Genomic DNA, 15,103 nt, shown 5'->3' with positions numbered 1-15,103 from the left:
GGAACTCTCTTCTTCTTTCAGCTGCTCCCGTTAGGGGTCGCCACAGCGGATCATCCGTATGATCCCCATAGTGATTTGGCACATGTTTTACGCCGGATGCCCTTCCTGACGCAGCCCTGGTCGCCTCTTATGACACAGGGATATGGTACACCTATTTTAACCGGGGTATACACCGGCCCAGTACACTGGTACTCATTTCGCCGACCTTGGAAGGATGACAGGCTGAGTCAACCCCCTGGTGTATTAATTCAGTGGCGCAACGGGGCTTGAACTCAGGACCTTTTGGATCCCAAGCTGCTGCCCTGACCACTGCGCCAACACCAGGCTAAAAGAAAAACGGGAACATGATGTGGAATTGCAACAACTGAAGGAAAAGGTAAGATCAGGCAATCAGATAGGAGAAATCCGAGAACAGAAGATAAAAAGAGCAGAGAAATATCTGGGAACAACTGAAGGAATACGGTAAGAGAATGGACGAAATGAGGGAGGAAGCATGCTAAAGAGGTGCGGAGCTGAGGAAGGAATTCGGGGAAAAAGCTTCTGAGTTACAGAAACACCAAAACAAAGAGAAGGAATTAGAAAACAAGCTGAGGATGTTAAGTGAGGAAAGAGAGAGAACGGAGAATGAAACATTAAGGTACCACACTGTGCAGATCGAACAGTTCGAAGCCAAAGCAAGATTAAAGAATGAGATGGAAAAAAGAGTAGTGAAAGAACAAGGAATGAAGCAGGAAAGGGGAAATCAATCGATTGAGAGAAACGACGAGATTGGAGAATGAAGAACATGAGAGACGGTGGGATAGAAAACAAAAAGTGCATGAATTTGAAATTGACCAACTAAAGGAGAGAGCAAAGTTGGAGTACGTGGAGATGGAAAAACTCCGGAAAGATAACGGACAACTAAAAAGGCTCAGAGAGGAAGGACGACTCAAATGGAACAGAAAATGGAGCCAGGAAGTAGAACAGCACAATAATGTGGGATGTGTGACATCACCACAGAGAGGAATGTTCGTGGTGCGGGACTTGATTGACACCACTCGTCGGATGACACCACAATTAGAGCAAACCCTGGTGATGGAGACATTGAGGGAGCATACGGGGTTGTTGACGAATGAAATACATTTTGAGCAGGTCCAGCATGTGGAGCTGACAGCCCCAGAGGAGTATGGCAAACCGATGATGAGCAACCTGCTGAAGAGAAGCGACCGGACCGAGGTGACTCTGGAACGAAGCAGGTACGTGGGCACATGCATACATGGTGCGGATGATGAGCTTAAGGTAGAAATTGGATTTTATGTTAATGAGGAGACTCTGTCCGAGGGGTTGCACGTATGTTTGACCCCTGAATGTGTGTGTGGAGTGCCTGTGAATGAATGCTGTGAGCCCACAGTCCAGACGACAGCACCGGTGTGTGCTGCCATGGCCGAAACGTGTGTGGGTACTCATGTGGCGGTCGAGAATGTAACCCTGGGGTGCGAGGCAGTTCGACAGTACACAGGCAAGGTTGAAGGTGTGGAATGTGAACACATAACCTTGGAATGTGTGCAGCCTGCTGTGTGTGGGAGTCCTGAGTGTGGAATGAGTGGTGACGTAGGAAATAGGTTTGAGGTGCAATGGGAAAATAGAAATGCCACCAGGACAGAACTTGACACAGGGGACAAAAACCATAATGGACAGCTCCGCATGGGTTTTTGCAGAGTTGGAGGTGCTGCATCCAGGTGCAGGCTTTAGAAATTGGATTTTAATTTCTCTATCGGCCTCACAGGAACTTCGGGGTAGAGCGCAGATGAGTAGCAAGCGGCAATGGCATGTGTCACATACTCCCCGTACCCATTTTAGAACAGGAAGCGGCCAGCAGCGACACCACCATGTGTCACTTGGTCTTCAAACCTCTCTGAGGACACGAGGGGTTTGGCTAGTTGAATGGGGCTTATCTGTCTTCAGGGAGTTAGAGAGAAGAGGGGGAGGCCGCTCCCCCGATTGGGGTTTTCCTGATTTCAGTGAACCCTGGAGAAGGGGGAGGGGGGTGCTCCCCAGATTGGGGTTTACCTGACTTCCGTCAACCCTGGAGAAGAGGAGGGGGTGGACCACAACCCCAATTGAGACGTGACCCCTTTGAGCCGTGGCGGAAAGGGGGCGGGGTCGTGTAATGGGAAACGAGGGATTCGTTCCCTCACTCCCCTTCCAATGAGCCAAAGAAGCAGGCCATATTGGGATGTAAAAATTTGGATTGGAAAGTATATCGAGAGTGATTGCAAATTGAGAGACTGACAGAAGGGATAAGAGTGGCACGAGTGGATATGGGTGATTATTAAAAAAAAAAAATAGTGGAGACATCTCGGGCAGAGCGTTAAACACACCTGAAGCAAGTGGATGACAGAGAGTGGCTTGTTTGAGGAAAGACTGAAATGCCTGGTTGGAACCATGCAGAGGTTCCATGGGACTGGTGAAGAGATTTTGATGTTTCGTTTAAATTGTTGGAAATAAACGATTAGGGCAGTATGGAGGAGGCCAGCGGACGACGGACGTAGTGACAAATCGATTGGGGTTTGATGAAAAAAGTTTACCAGTTAAATTTGATGACCAACTGGGATCCGAGGGACTGGTGTGTTTTTGTGTTAACATAAAAGTGAAAGGTGTTGGATGGTGTTGTGGACTGGGTGTGTGGCACTGTGGAATGAATGACTGAAGTGTTTGGGTGAATGGCGTGTTTGTGCGAATGAGGAGAGTGAGTGCGAACAACGTACCCTGTGCAGTACGTTAGACAGGGCCATTGCCGTGGGCTGCCCCAGATGGAGGCTCGGGAGAGCCTCGGGAGAAAGGTGGGGGTAGTGTTGTGGAAATGGGCCCTTAGTGTGTTATTAAATATAGGATTAGCCCAGATCCCCCCTTAAATGCATGTTTAGCCAGGTTGTTTGGTAATTGGACATTACATGTGTGCATTGACAAGGAAAAATAATAAAAACAAAGCAAGTGACTTATGAAATGATTTGTGAGATGACTGAATGAGGGAAGACCTTTTTTGATTTGATGTCACAGCTGTTACATTTTCGTGTTTACTTCCACTGCTCTATTTTTAAATTTTACTCATATTTACTTTTGTTCTTCGTCTATAGTTCACAGCTGATTGAATTACTCGTTTTAACTTTTAATTACTCTTATATCTCAATATTGTGCATATTTTATTCTGCATGATGTTTTTTTTTTTTCTTTTCTTTATCTTCTGCTTTTGTTACCCTCGCCGAAGGAGAGGGTATTGCATTTGGGTCCATTTGCCTGTCTTGGCAAATTTGTTTGTTTGTTACTTGGCGAAATCTTCGATTTTGTCAAGTATGTTGGTCTGTTCCGTTTGGTGGTTTGTTTGTTTGTTTGTCCGGTCGTCTACAGCCCAAACGGCTGGACCAGTCGTTCTTAAATTTTTACACCTGATAGGCAATCCACCTGAGACGGTCCACGCACAAACCCTGTCTTAATCGGACTAAACGTCACGACGTGACGGCACACAACGTGAAAACACATTTTTGGACATAACTCAGTGACCGGAAGTCGCTACGACTTCCGGTTGACGCTAAAACAAACTTCAATGGAATATCTAAATGTTTTAAAATGCATATTAGTACAAATTATGCACAGTTTTTGCAAGCGTATGACGTCAAAGTTTTTAGCTATTGGCGTGATTTAAAAAAAATTCTATTCGTTCTACAGGTCACAATTCTTAACCGATTTGGATGAAATTTTAACAGCTGATAGAAATCCACAGTGCAAAAAGATATGTGACTTTTGGTGATGTTCAAGATCAGGATCTGGATTCTGCATCACTTTATATTATAGCCCATTTTAAACGAATGGGGAATTTTGTGAATTACACATGGCTATTTCTCAAACAGTTTTGCACTTATTATATTGAAACTTATACTGTGTATTTATGCAAGTAATATTAACAAGTGTACAAAGTTTGAACGAAATTGACCCAAGGTCAAGGTCAGGGTTACCCAAAACATGAAAAACACACATATAAAATACATATTTTTGTTTTACAACATATTTCAAACCTGAAAACGGGATCGTAAAGCTGGTTGAAAAGCAATGTTCCTCGGTATTTTCAAATATTTTCTACGATCAGAATGAAGGCAACAAGCACCAATGATAAGTTGTTGAATGTCACATGGTGGCTTTAAATGAGTCGTGAAAATTTTCAATCTGCTGCTGTTACCATGACAACGCGCCCCTGATAATTGTTATTTGTGACGTCGCATCATTTTATTAATGTATGAACAAATAAACACCACACATTCCATGACATTACAGCTTGGACCACCACACGGAAAGGTCAACTAATTCGCCAAGTGTCGTACTAAGCACGATTTTTACCTTCGCATTCTGCGAAAGGTTATGTTTTGGTCGGCGTGTATTTATTTATTTATTTATTTATTTATTTGTAATCTTGTGATTCGTATAACTCAAAAAGTATTAAACCGAATTGCATGAAATTTGGTGGGATGATTGGTTATTAGCCACGAAGCATTTGATTAGATTTTGGGATCGTTCGGGTCAAAGGTCAAGGTCAAGGTCACGAAAAGGTCAAAGTCGTCTTTTTACGATAACACGGTCAATTTTTATTCAATTTGCATGCAACTAACGCCAAAATGTTCAGAATTCAACGCCTCATCTTGTGATATGCAATATGACACAATGACGCCCATACTCTTGTTACCGGTTAGGGGTCAAAGGTCAGGGGGGTCACGACCTTGAAAAATATGCGGTTTTTGTCATAACACGGTAAATTCTTGTCCGCTTTACATGAACCCAGCACCAAAATGTTCAAAATTTAATGCCCAATCTTGTGACACAATGACGTCATAACACATGTCACCGGTTGGGGTAAAATGTCGGGGGGGGGGCTCACGCCCTTGAAAAATATGCGGTTTTCAGCATAACTCAGTCAATTCTTATTCAATTTGCATGAAACCAGCATCAAACCAGTTCCCCACACTCATACCAAGAACAAAAAAGTAGTGGCGGCGAAGGTATGCGCTCTATGAGTGCCCGTTCTAGTTCATTTGTTTGTCTGTTTGTCCGCACACAACTTTTGTGTTTTTCTCTGCAACCGCTTGTCGGATTAAGACAGAATTTTCACCATTGCTGTGACTACTCATGCAGAATGTTTTAATGATAATTATGACGTCATAAGGCACGTTGTGTGGCAACCATGTTGGAAAAGCAGAAAAACTTTGGACCTCTATTTCTGAAACCACACCAAGGAAAAAATTGAAACTTGGCATGTAACAAGTACTCCACATGGGGAATGTGTGATTTTTTTAATAACATCATCAGTGCCTTCATTATGACGTCATAATTGCAGATGTAGAACGCTACATCTGATCAGTATGAAAAAAATTTGAGCATCATCCCGGGATAAAATGGTCCACATAAAAAAATTTGATGACTTCATCGGTCACTTTATTTGGCAGCCATATTGGATCGAATCAAAATCTTAAATTCTTTCTCTTGAATCGCTTCATCAATCGATGTGAAATGTCATAATTATGATCTAGTTGTGATGGGGAATACATGTTTTAAATTTAAACTTGATCGGACACATGGTCTGGCAGTCAGAATTATTTAATATTTTTATCTGGGTTCTTTTTTTAATCTTTATTATAATAATAATTTTTTGAAAAAGGCTCACTTGGCTGTGGCTGGATGGGCTTGAGGGTGGAGAATTTTAAATTATTATGAAAAATAATTAAAAAAAAAACATCATGGGTTGGGTCAGGTGTCTGATCAAAGCGGGACGTCTTGGTACCCGGACATCACTGCCAGCAGTTATAAAGCGGCAGTTCTAATCATGTCTCTTATTCACTACGTAACACACCAGTCCATCAACGCCAAACAAAATACACCACACAAACGAACTTCTGGCAAGGGTCTGCAATCTCTGATTGCTCTTTTTCTTGCTTCTTTTGCTTTCACAACTTCAGCTCTCACCATGCCAATTGATAAGCGCCAAATGGTGACAAGAGCGGGTGGGGGATGGTGTTGTTTGGTTAACAGGGAATACCAGTCTGTGTTTCTGTTTCCCAGTATTTTAGCTGTTTTCCCTGTATCTGCTGCATTAAATGAATGCCCAGAACTCCAAATGTCCTTGTCGCCACCGTGTGATGGAACTTACAATCCAATCGACATTCAACTTGTTTCACAAGATTTTAAGGTAAGAAAAGGCCAATTGAACCTTTTCATCAACGTCACCAAACTTAGTGTGATTTCATGAACACGAGGCCAGATTCCCGTCGCCTCGCTGATGGGTTTAATGAAAAGACAACACATTGTCCTTCACAGCCATATTGCATATCTATCTGTGAGTGTCAATGACGATGTAAAATGAAATAAAACACGTGAACAGGGATGTTTTATAAGTTATAACGCATAATTGTTGTTGTTGCATGTGTGCTCCTTCCATGTCGTTTTATTATGACGAAAATTGAAAATTTTCATCATATCTCGGTCTGCCCCTGTTTGTATATTTGTCTGTGAGTGCGATAACTCGCAAACGCTTTCAGCTATCTTCATCAAACTTTAAGGCCCAGTGACACCTTGACGTTTTAGCCAGGAATGGCAACGTATAAAAATGCACGTAAAACGTTGGCGTACGCTGAAGTTTTGAGGTTTTTTTTTAAAGTTTTGGTCGTATTCATAACGTGTTGGTCGTATGCATAACGTATTAGTAACGGGCACAGAACGTTTCGTTGTGTTAAAGATAACTTATACCAACGAATGCTTAGCCTGTTGTCGGCGTTCACAACCTATGCCCAACGATAGTTTAACTTGGGCATAGCGCGCTGCACGTATCGCAAACGAACTCGTGGCGTTCTCTGTTAAAAACCTACCGCACACAGATTTAAATCATAACAGTCTGAAAATTGGAAGTGTCAACATCGCAGTCACACCTTGACGATTTAGCCAGCGTATGCCGACCTATGAAAAATGTGTCTAAAACGCTGGGACACGTCGAATACGGAATGGGTAAGTTGTGTATACGTTAGGAGCACAATGAAAAACAATGAAGTACGCTGGCATATTACGTGGTACGTCTAGTACGTCGTGAAATTTCAAGCATGCTGAAAATTTTACGACGTACTCGACGTATGGCTCACGAGTTCCGCATATGCTGGCATAAGTTCTCGGCACGCTCCGCAATCGTTTACACACGTCGGCCACACGTTACTTGTAAGTTACTCATAAGTCGAAACACGTCGAGGTAATGTTTAGCATACCCGAAACTTAATTTTTAACCTACGAGTAACGTGCTTTGAACCTATTAGTAGCGTGCTTTGAACCTATGAGTAGCGTGCTTTGAACCTATGTGTAACGTATCTCAAACGCACATTGGCGTATGTAGACGAATTTGAATGACGTCTTCCGGACGACCACAGAACTTACTGAACGTGTTTCTAACTTACAGCTACCGTATAATGGCGTATTGGCAGCGTTTAGGGGAATTGGTATATACAAATGGGCTTCACAAGAGGAACCCGTCAGTGTTCCAGACTCCATGTTGAGTAGATGTCAATGTCAGTAGCAGTAGTAGTAGTAGTAGTAGTAGTAGTAGTAGTAGTAGTAGTTCGAGAAAATTTAGTGATGTCGATGTTAGTAGTAGTAGTAGTAGCAGTAGTAGTAGTTTGAGAGAATTTAGTGATGTCGATGTTATTAGTAGTAGTAGTAGTAGTTCGAGAGAATTTAGTGATGTCGATGTTAGTAGTAGTAGTAGTAGCAGTAGTAGTAGTTTGAGAGAATTTAGTGATGTCGATGTTATTAGTAGTAGTAGTAGTAGTAGTTCGAGAGAATTTAGTGATGTCGATGTTGGTAGTAGTAGTAGTAGTAGTAGTAGTTCGAGAGAATTTAGTGATGTCGATGTTAGTAGTAGTAGTAGTAGTAGTAGTATCAGTAGTAGTAGTTCGAGAGAATTTAGTGATGTCGATGTTATTAGTAGTAGTCGTAGTAGTTTCAAGTAACGTGTTGCAAAGTGTGAACAACGTTCGTGTAGTGTGCTTACAAAACGTTACTCATAGGTTAAAATAAGTTTCGGGTACACTAAATATTACCTCGATGTGTTTCGACTTATGAGTAACTTACAAGTAACGTGTTTCAACGTGTGTCAACGATCGCATAATGTGCCTACAACTTATGGCCAGCGTAGCGGAATGTGTGAGTCATACGCCGGCATACGTCGTAAAATTTCAAGCATGAAAAAATTCGAGGAAAACCCAAAAGTTCAACGTTTAAAGCCAGCGTACTACCACTTATGGCAGTGTTTTTCAGCGTGGTCTTAACATATACAAAACGTACCCATAACATATTCGACGTGTACCAGCGTTTTACACAAATTTTCCAAAAATCGGCATAAGCTGGCTGAAACGTCAAGGTGTGACTGGGCCTTTACCAGAGGATCCTGAAGGCAAAAAATGAGGCTGTCAATGTTTTGTTGATTACATGTGCAGGAAATCAAAGGTCAAGGTGACAGTGACGTTATTTGTATGCTTTTCATCACACCTGTCGGGCTACCACCTGACTCCTTCTTGTGTATTTTCTGTTACTTTGAGAAGTATTACTACATCTCCTTTTGTGTGCTCAACCTGCGCCCTTGTAAAGGGTTCCTGTTGTTGTAGAATAAATGTTATGATTGAAACCGCTACATTGAAGCTCGAGATCCCGCTTCTTCTTCCTCAATGCTGGAAACACGGGCTATTAAATGAGGCAAGTAAATTTGTGATTAAAGGAACGAATGTTTGTTCCAAGTAAATGAGTTATTAGCTTTCCAAGCAAGCAATTTAATTATCGCCTTTCCAACGGTTCCATTTCTATTTTTGCACGACAGAGCAGAAACTCTTTAGAATTAAGTGAGATGGACGGACAAACTAGGCTCACTTTTATATACAGACGAGATGACCCGTGAACCCGTTGGGTTCCCGTTCTGACAGCGGTTGATGGAAAAAATAATTTCAAGAAAAAAAAATATAGCTCCAGCGAACTATACCGCTGAGGTTGCTTGCATTGATCAAATTCTCCCGTAGAGTACTTGACTGAATGGGGAATTGATTTTTTAATAATTTTTTCGTTGCCCGATTTGAACGAAACTTGATACTGCACACCGTCGGCGAATGGTAAGTAAGGTGGCCCTAAAATTTTTGCGCTATCGTGTACCGTTTTGGTTGTATTTTGGGAACATACATACAAGATGAGAGTTTTAGTAATATACTCGACGACCCGTGAACCCGTTGGGTTCCCGTTGTGACAGCGGTTGATAGAAAGAAATCATTAAAAGATAAGATAGCTCCAACGAACTATACCGCTGAGGTTGTTTGCGTTGATCAAATAATCCCGGAGTACTTGACTGAATCAGGAATTGATTTTTAAAATATTTTTTTTCGTTGCCCGATTTGAATGAAATTTGATATTGCGCGTCAATGTGAAAAAAAAAAACGGAGAAAAGAAAGTCGAAGAAATTATTGTGAGTAATCTTCTAAACACAATTTTATTTATTAATGAACACGGAAGTATTAGATCAAAATGGCGGTTTATTTTATGCTTAAAAATAAATCGTTCTTTGTCTATCCTAGATGTTTGAAATTTTTAAATAAATAATTTCAAGGAAAAAAAAAAGATAGCTCCAGCGAACTATACTGCTGAGGTTGTTTGCATTGATCAAATACTCCCGAAGAGTACTTGACTGAATCGGGAATTGATTTTTTTTTATCATTTTTTCGTTCCCCCATTTGAACGAAACTTGATACTGCACACCGCAGGCGAATGGTAGTGTGGTGGCCCTAAAATTTTTGCGCTATCGTGTACCGTTTTGGCTCTATTTCGGGAACATACATACATACTGTTACGGTTCTCGGAACCCTATGCATACAAACATACAGTTGTCCCGAAGTTAGTTTTGCCATTAAGTATATGTGCAGATATAACCCCTCCTTGTGTGTAGTGGTGGCAAAAGGGGGTGCGTTGCGATGTTTTTTTAGTTGGATTAATAAATCTTTATATCCCCTCAATTACGATCCACAATACCATAGCGCTTGCAGCCCTCGGTTCGCTGGCCACAGCGCACCATTGTCCATCTGCTGTCTCCGGAGGCTCGCTCCGAGGCAGAATCTTCACGTCCGCAGTTCCTTTTCGGCTTCCCCAAATGTTCCAATTCAATCTCGGTTGTACCACCGTCCACCTTCCTCAAACACGTGTGGAGTGGGCGGGTTTTCCCGGCCTGGCCAAAATCTCGCCCAGAAAGGGCAGTACCCATGAAGGCCCTGTCCAATCAGGGCGGACGGTGACGTCAGCTTCACCAAGGTCCCTCCCCGACCTTGGGGATCTATAAATTACGACACCATCCTCAGAGTAGTGTGCTGAGAGAGTCGGAGAGTTCGTTGTTGCTTGAGTGAGAGAGTTCGGTGGGTTTGTTGGCTGGTTGCAAAGAAGGAAGGAAAGTTGTGATCGCGGAGTGCCTGCCCATGTCTCACCTCGGCGGCCCGTCTGTTGTGCTGGTCCGAGTACACCCGACCATGACCGGGTCTCTCGTTAGGTCCTGTCTGCTGCCCCGTTCTACCTTGGACTCCGCGCTCTCCACCCGGGCTCCTTCACAGACACGGTCTCCACACGTGCGGCTGTGGGCCGTACTGCACGACCTCTGTCGGGTGCCACACCACGGAGCGTCCCTTCTCTCGGAACGTTTGGGTACCTAAAGAACTGCGACCTCAGCTCCCTCCATGGCTGCAAAAGTCCTTTGCCATTCAACTGGGTTTAATTTGTCCGAGTGTGTGTCTGAGTGTGTGGCACCTGTCTTATAAGTAGCATTGTATAAGTTATTTGATCATTGTAAATCTTACCTGTATTATTCTCGTGACAAGTCCACTCTGTGTCCTCTTTTGTAAGTTGCTGTAAAAATGTCGCACTATATCTCTCTCTTCTGTCCCCTGCACAACACACCAATAAACCTGTTCCTGTACCACATGTTTTTCCTCGCTTGGTGTAAAGAAATTATTGTAGAAATATTCCCAGTTCGTTTTTGTCCTTTCCTTCATTGGTCCAGCATTGTTCGGATCTAAGTTTAGCCGGGTCTTTATCCCCGATAATCTGTTCATTCTCGCCGGTACGTCCTTGGCAGTTCCGCTCGGCTGCATCCGATCCGGAGTTGGTAGTTGGGAGAGTGATCCTGTTTGGGCAAGGCGTACCGAGGGCGTGGTACCCCGGTAGTCGAAACCACATGGTTAATTAGGTAAATTGGTTGTAGACAAGAAGACCCTACGCTACGCGGTTGAGGTATTGGCATCCACGGTCGGTGAAGCGACCCGCCGCGTCACGGAATTATCCGTGAGTGACGGCCTACAATTCCGGGAGTCTGGTGGGAGACGACGTAACTTCCCCCACCTAGTGGTCGTTCTCGCCACCAGCCCCGGCCCGCAACAATACATACATACATGTATGCAAGATGAGAGTTTTGGTAATATATAGGTAGCTAGATAGATATACAAGTTGTCAATGATAGTATATTTTACGAATGATTAAGGAACTTTTTTTTTCCAGCTGGGATTCTGTGCTTCATTCATGTGATCGAAGTGTTTTTAGAATCTCGGCCCATTCATGTAATGGTGTAATCTCGTCCCAGCTGTAAACTGTACATCCTGTGTTTCACAGGCAGGGTGATTCATCAATGTGTGTGACGTCCCTCGGATGGACGTTGAACTGGGCATCCCATCTGCCCTAAACTGCAGTTCTGGTGCTGTGCCAATAGCGGGACGGAATCGGTTGTCTTCTGGCGGTGATGTGTAGTTGCTTGCCCGCAATCGAGCTCTGAAGCGATGATGTCACATTGGCATGCCGATCGCTGGACTGGTTCTAAACAAAAGAACCTGGAAGCACGCCGCTTCGATCAATGCACTTTGCATGTTGAAGCATCGCTAAATATGACCGCCATGCCGACCACCTCACGGGCCATTTGCTTTTGCGACAAACCAAAATCTTTGTAAAAAGGAGATATTCATTTTAATCTGATCACGTGGTAACTTTTTATATTTTCCAGGAGGACCTGGGAGAGTTGTCCAAGCTAGCATGAAAGAGAAATGTTCGAGTTGTGGTAAGGGGGGCCCTTCTCAACGAGCACTCCGTACAAGCGGATGTGCATAACATTGTCCCATCTATTCACACTTACGTGTGCTTTGGAAAATCGTTTTTGGAAAGCAGGATACTTCATCGTTCATTATACAGATTAATATATAATCTCACATCGGCTGCTTTGATCCTAAATTCGATTGGGTCCGGTATTTATTTCATCGATACACTTATAAGTATAATTGTTTTTTTTCCTGATAAAAGTAACAATGATTCCCAACATTTACGGGTATGAAGGCTCTCTTATCCTCCAGACATTTTGAGTTACATGCTCAAAGAGAACTTCATGGAATACATAATTTCATTTGATCTTTTATCAAATCTGAAAACCAAAACGCAAAAAAACGCAAAAAAATCTGAAAACCCACTCCGTGGGAGTACCTCCTGTGCAGCTTCCCTTCGCAGGGCAGCTCACCGGATGACGGGATTGGGGCAAAGCCTTCGGGACCCCCAATCGTTGATAGGAGGGAAACCACGGGGTAATATCCCTGGGTCAGATTGCGGGAGAGTGTGTCGGAGTGGTGCTGAGGTGTCGTCCACCAGACGGCGGTCTCCTTGGGTTAACCTGAGGCGGTCCCTTCGGGTGGGTGCCTGGAATGTCCTATCCCTAAGAGAGGATGATCACCTGTCTCTGTTATCATCTGAGCTCAAGCGTTTGGACATCGGGATTGCAGCTCTCTCTGAGGTTCGGAGACCGGATTGCGGCGAGATAATGGTGGGTGGTTACACCTACTATTGGTCTGGTCGCTCTGATGGTTACCATACCCAAGGAGTTGCTGTAGCTGTGTCCAATAAGCTGACCCCAATGATAATTGAGGTAACACCGGTCAACGAGCGTATTATGAGATTGAGGATTCGTCACTCCTTAGGTGTCATTTCCCTGGTCTCTGTTTATGCTCCGACTGAGGCGAGTGATCTCACCGTGAAGGATGCATTCTACGCCACACTCGAGTCTGTGGTTGATCAGTGCCCCAGACGAGATACACTTCTAGTCTTGGGGGATTTCAATGCATCGACTGGAACTGATAGGGACGGTTATGAGGTGTGTGTTGGTCCCCATGGGTCAGGAACTATGAACCAGAATAGCACTAAGTTCCTTGACTTTGCAAGAAGTCATGGACTTAGGGTGGCTGGTTCATGGTTTCAGCGCCCACAAGCTCATCGCTGGACTTGGTATTCCAACGCTGGCGGTGTGGCAAAGGAGATTGACCATGTCCTCATTGACGGTCGTTGGAGGATGATCCAGAACTGCAGGGTCTACCGGAGTGCTCAGTTCCTCAATACTGACCACAGGCTTGTTGTAGCAACTCTAAAGCTGCACCTTAAATCCTGGAGAATGGTACCATCCCAGCCTAGGCTGGATGTTGCCAAGCTCAGGGATGAGAGAGTAGCTGAGGAGTTTGCAAACAGGCTGAGTGGACACTTGGGGGGTCTGGGTGCTTTGGGGGTCCTGAAGAGTTGTGGAGCGCCTTCAAGACCACCGTCCTTGATGTTGCCGGTGGATGCCTTGGAGCTCACCGCAGGGCAAAGAAGAATTTTGTCTCTCAAGGGACACTGGATACCATTGACCAGAGTCGCAGGGCCAGGCTGAATGGCAGAGCTGAGCTGTTCAGGGAGCTGAGGCGTAAAACTGTACGTGCACTGAGGGTGGACAAGGAGGCCTATGTGCGAGGAATCTGTGAGGGGGTAGAGCATCACCTGTGGACAGGTGATTCTCGTCCCGCTTACAGGGAATTCGCGCATTACGTTCATCCAAGCCCATCCCTCGGAGCACTACAGTTCGAGCAGAGAGTGGTAGGCTCTTGACAGAGGAGTCTGAAGTGAAGGCCCGCTGGGCCGGTTACTTTGAGCGGTTGTACCAGGCTGATCCCCCAACTGTCGAGTTGGACGTCAAGGGTGTTACAATCCCTGTTGCTGACCCTCGAATCAACTGTGGTCCACCTACGCTTGTGGAAACACGGGCTGCGGTGAACCAGTTGAAATGGGGCAAAGCTCCAGGGATCTGTGGCATCCATGCCGAACTTCTCAAGGCTGGTGGAAATGCTGCACTCGTGTCGTTGCATGCAGTTTTGTGCTCTGCCTGGAACACAGGCATCATCCCAACTGACTGGAAGAGGGGCCTTGTTGTCCCTCTCTGGAAAGGGAAGGGTGATCGCCAAGACTGCAACAACTACCGAGGGGTGACGCTGCTCTCAGTGCCGGGCAAGGTCTTTGCTCGGATAATTCTCGATAGGGTTCGCCATCATCTGCTTGAGCACCAGCGTCCAGAGCAGTCAGGCTTTACACCAAAGAGGTCAACGATTGACCGTATCCTTGCACTTCGTGTCCTCACCGAACGCAGATGAGAGTTTCGGCAGGGGCTGCTTGCAGCCTATGTTGATCTCTGTAAAGCGTTCGATTCAGTGAATCGGGACGTCCTCTGGAGGATTCTTGGTCTTTGTGGGGTGCCACCAAAACTGATCGATCTGATGTCTGAACTCTACTCTGGTACTGAGAGTGCTGTGAAGTGTGGTGGTACCATCTCTGACTTATTTCCAGTTGTTACTGGAGTTCGTCAGGGATGTGTACTTGCTCCCACACTTTTCAGCACTTGTATGGACTGGATTCTAGGGAGGATGTCGGAGAGATCAAGTTGCGGTGCGTCATTTGGGAATGTCAAGATCTCGGACCTTGACTTTGCAGATGATGCAGTCATCTTTGCGGAGACTTTAGACATCCTCTTGGGGGCCCTCGAGGTGCTGAATGAGGAGTCGGAGCCGTTGGGATTACGGGTTTCTTGGGTCAAAACTAAGATCCAGGCTTTCGGTGACATCTTGGATGCTGCTGTCCTGTCTGTGTCTGTTTGTGGTGAGGATGTTGAGGTCGTGGAGAGATTCACTTACCTTGGCAGTGATATTCATGTCTCTGCTGGCTGCGAGTCAGAGGTCAATAGACGTCTGGG

The 15,103-nt window shown here is 44.7% G+C and overlaps 1 protein-coding gene across 1 annotated transcript in view; it reads left to right on the top strand.

Moving 5' to 3' along the window:
* Positions 1 to 2,150, top strand: part of LOC147027292 (uncharacterized) — a 3,836-nt gene extending 1,686 nt beyond the window's left edge. Inside the window, 6 exon segments of the mRNA XM_085876115.1 lie at positions 325 to 376; positions 522 to 737; positions 739 to 1,446; positions 1,573 to 1,614; positions 1,694 to 1,985; positions 2,038 to 2,150. Of these exon segments, the coding sequence (XP_085732241.1) occupies positions 325 to 376; positions 522 to 737; positions 739 to 1,446; positions 1,573 to 1,614; positions 1,694 to 1,985; positions 2,038 to 2,150 (1,423 nt within the window).
* Positions 2,151 to 15,103: the final 12,953 nt, after the last annotated feature.

The sequence above is a fragment of the Eptatretus burgeri genome, chromosome 4 (assembly GCF_056783735.1).
Source record: "Eptatretus burgeri isolate ZD-2024b chromosome 4, Ebu_testis_v1, whole genome shotgun sequence".
NCBI classification, from domain to species: Eukaryota; Metazoa; Chordata; class Myxini; order Myxiniformes; family Myxinidae; genus Eptatretus; species Eptatretus burgeri.
Note: the sequence above shows the minus strand (reverse complement) of the source record. Positions and strands in the feature narration are given on the sequence as shown.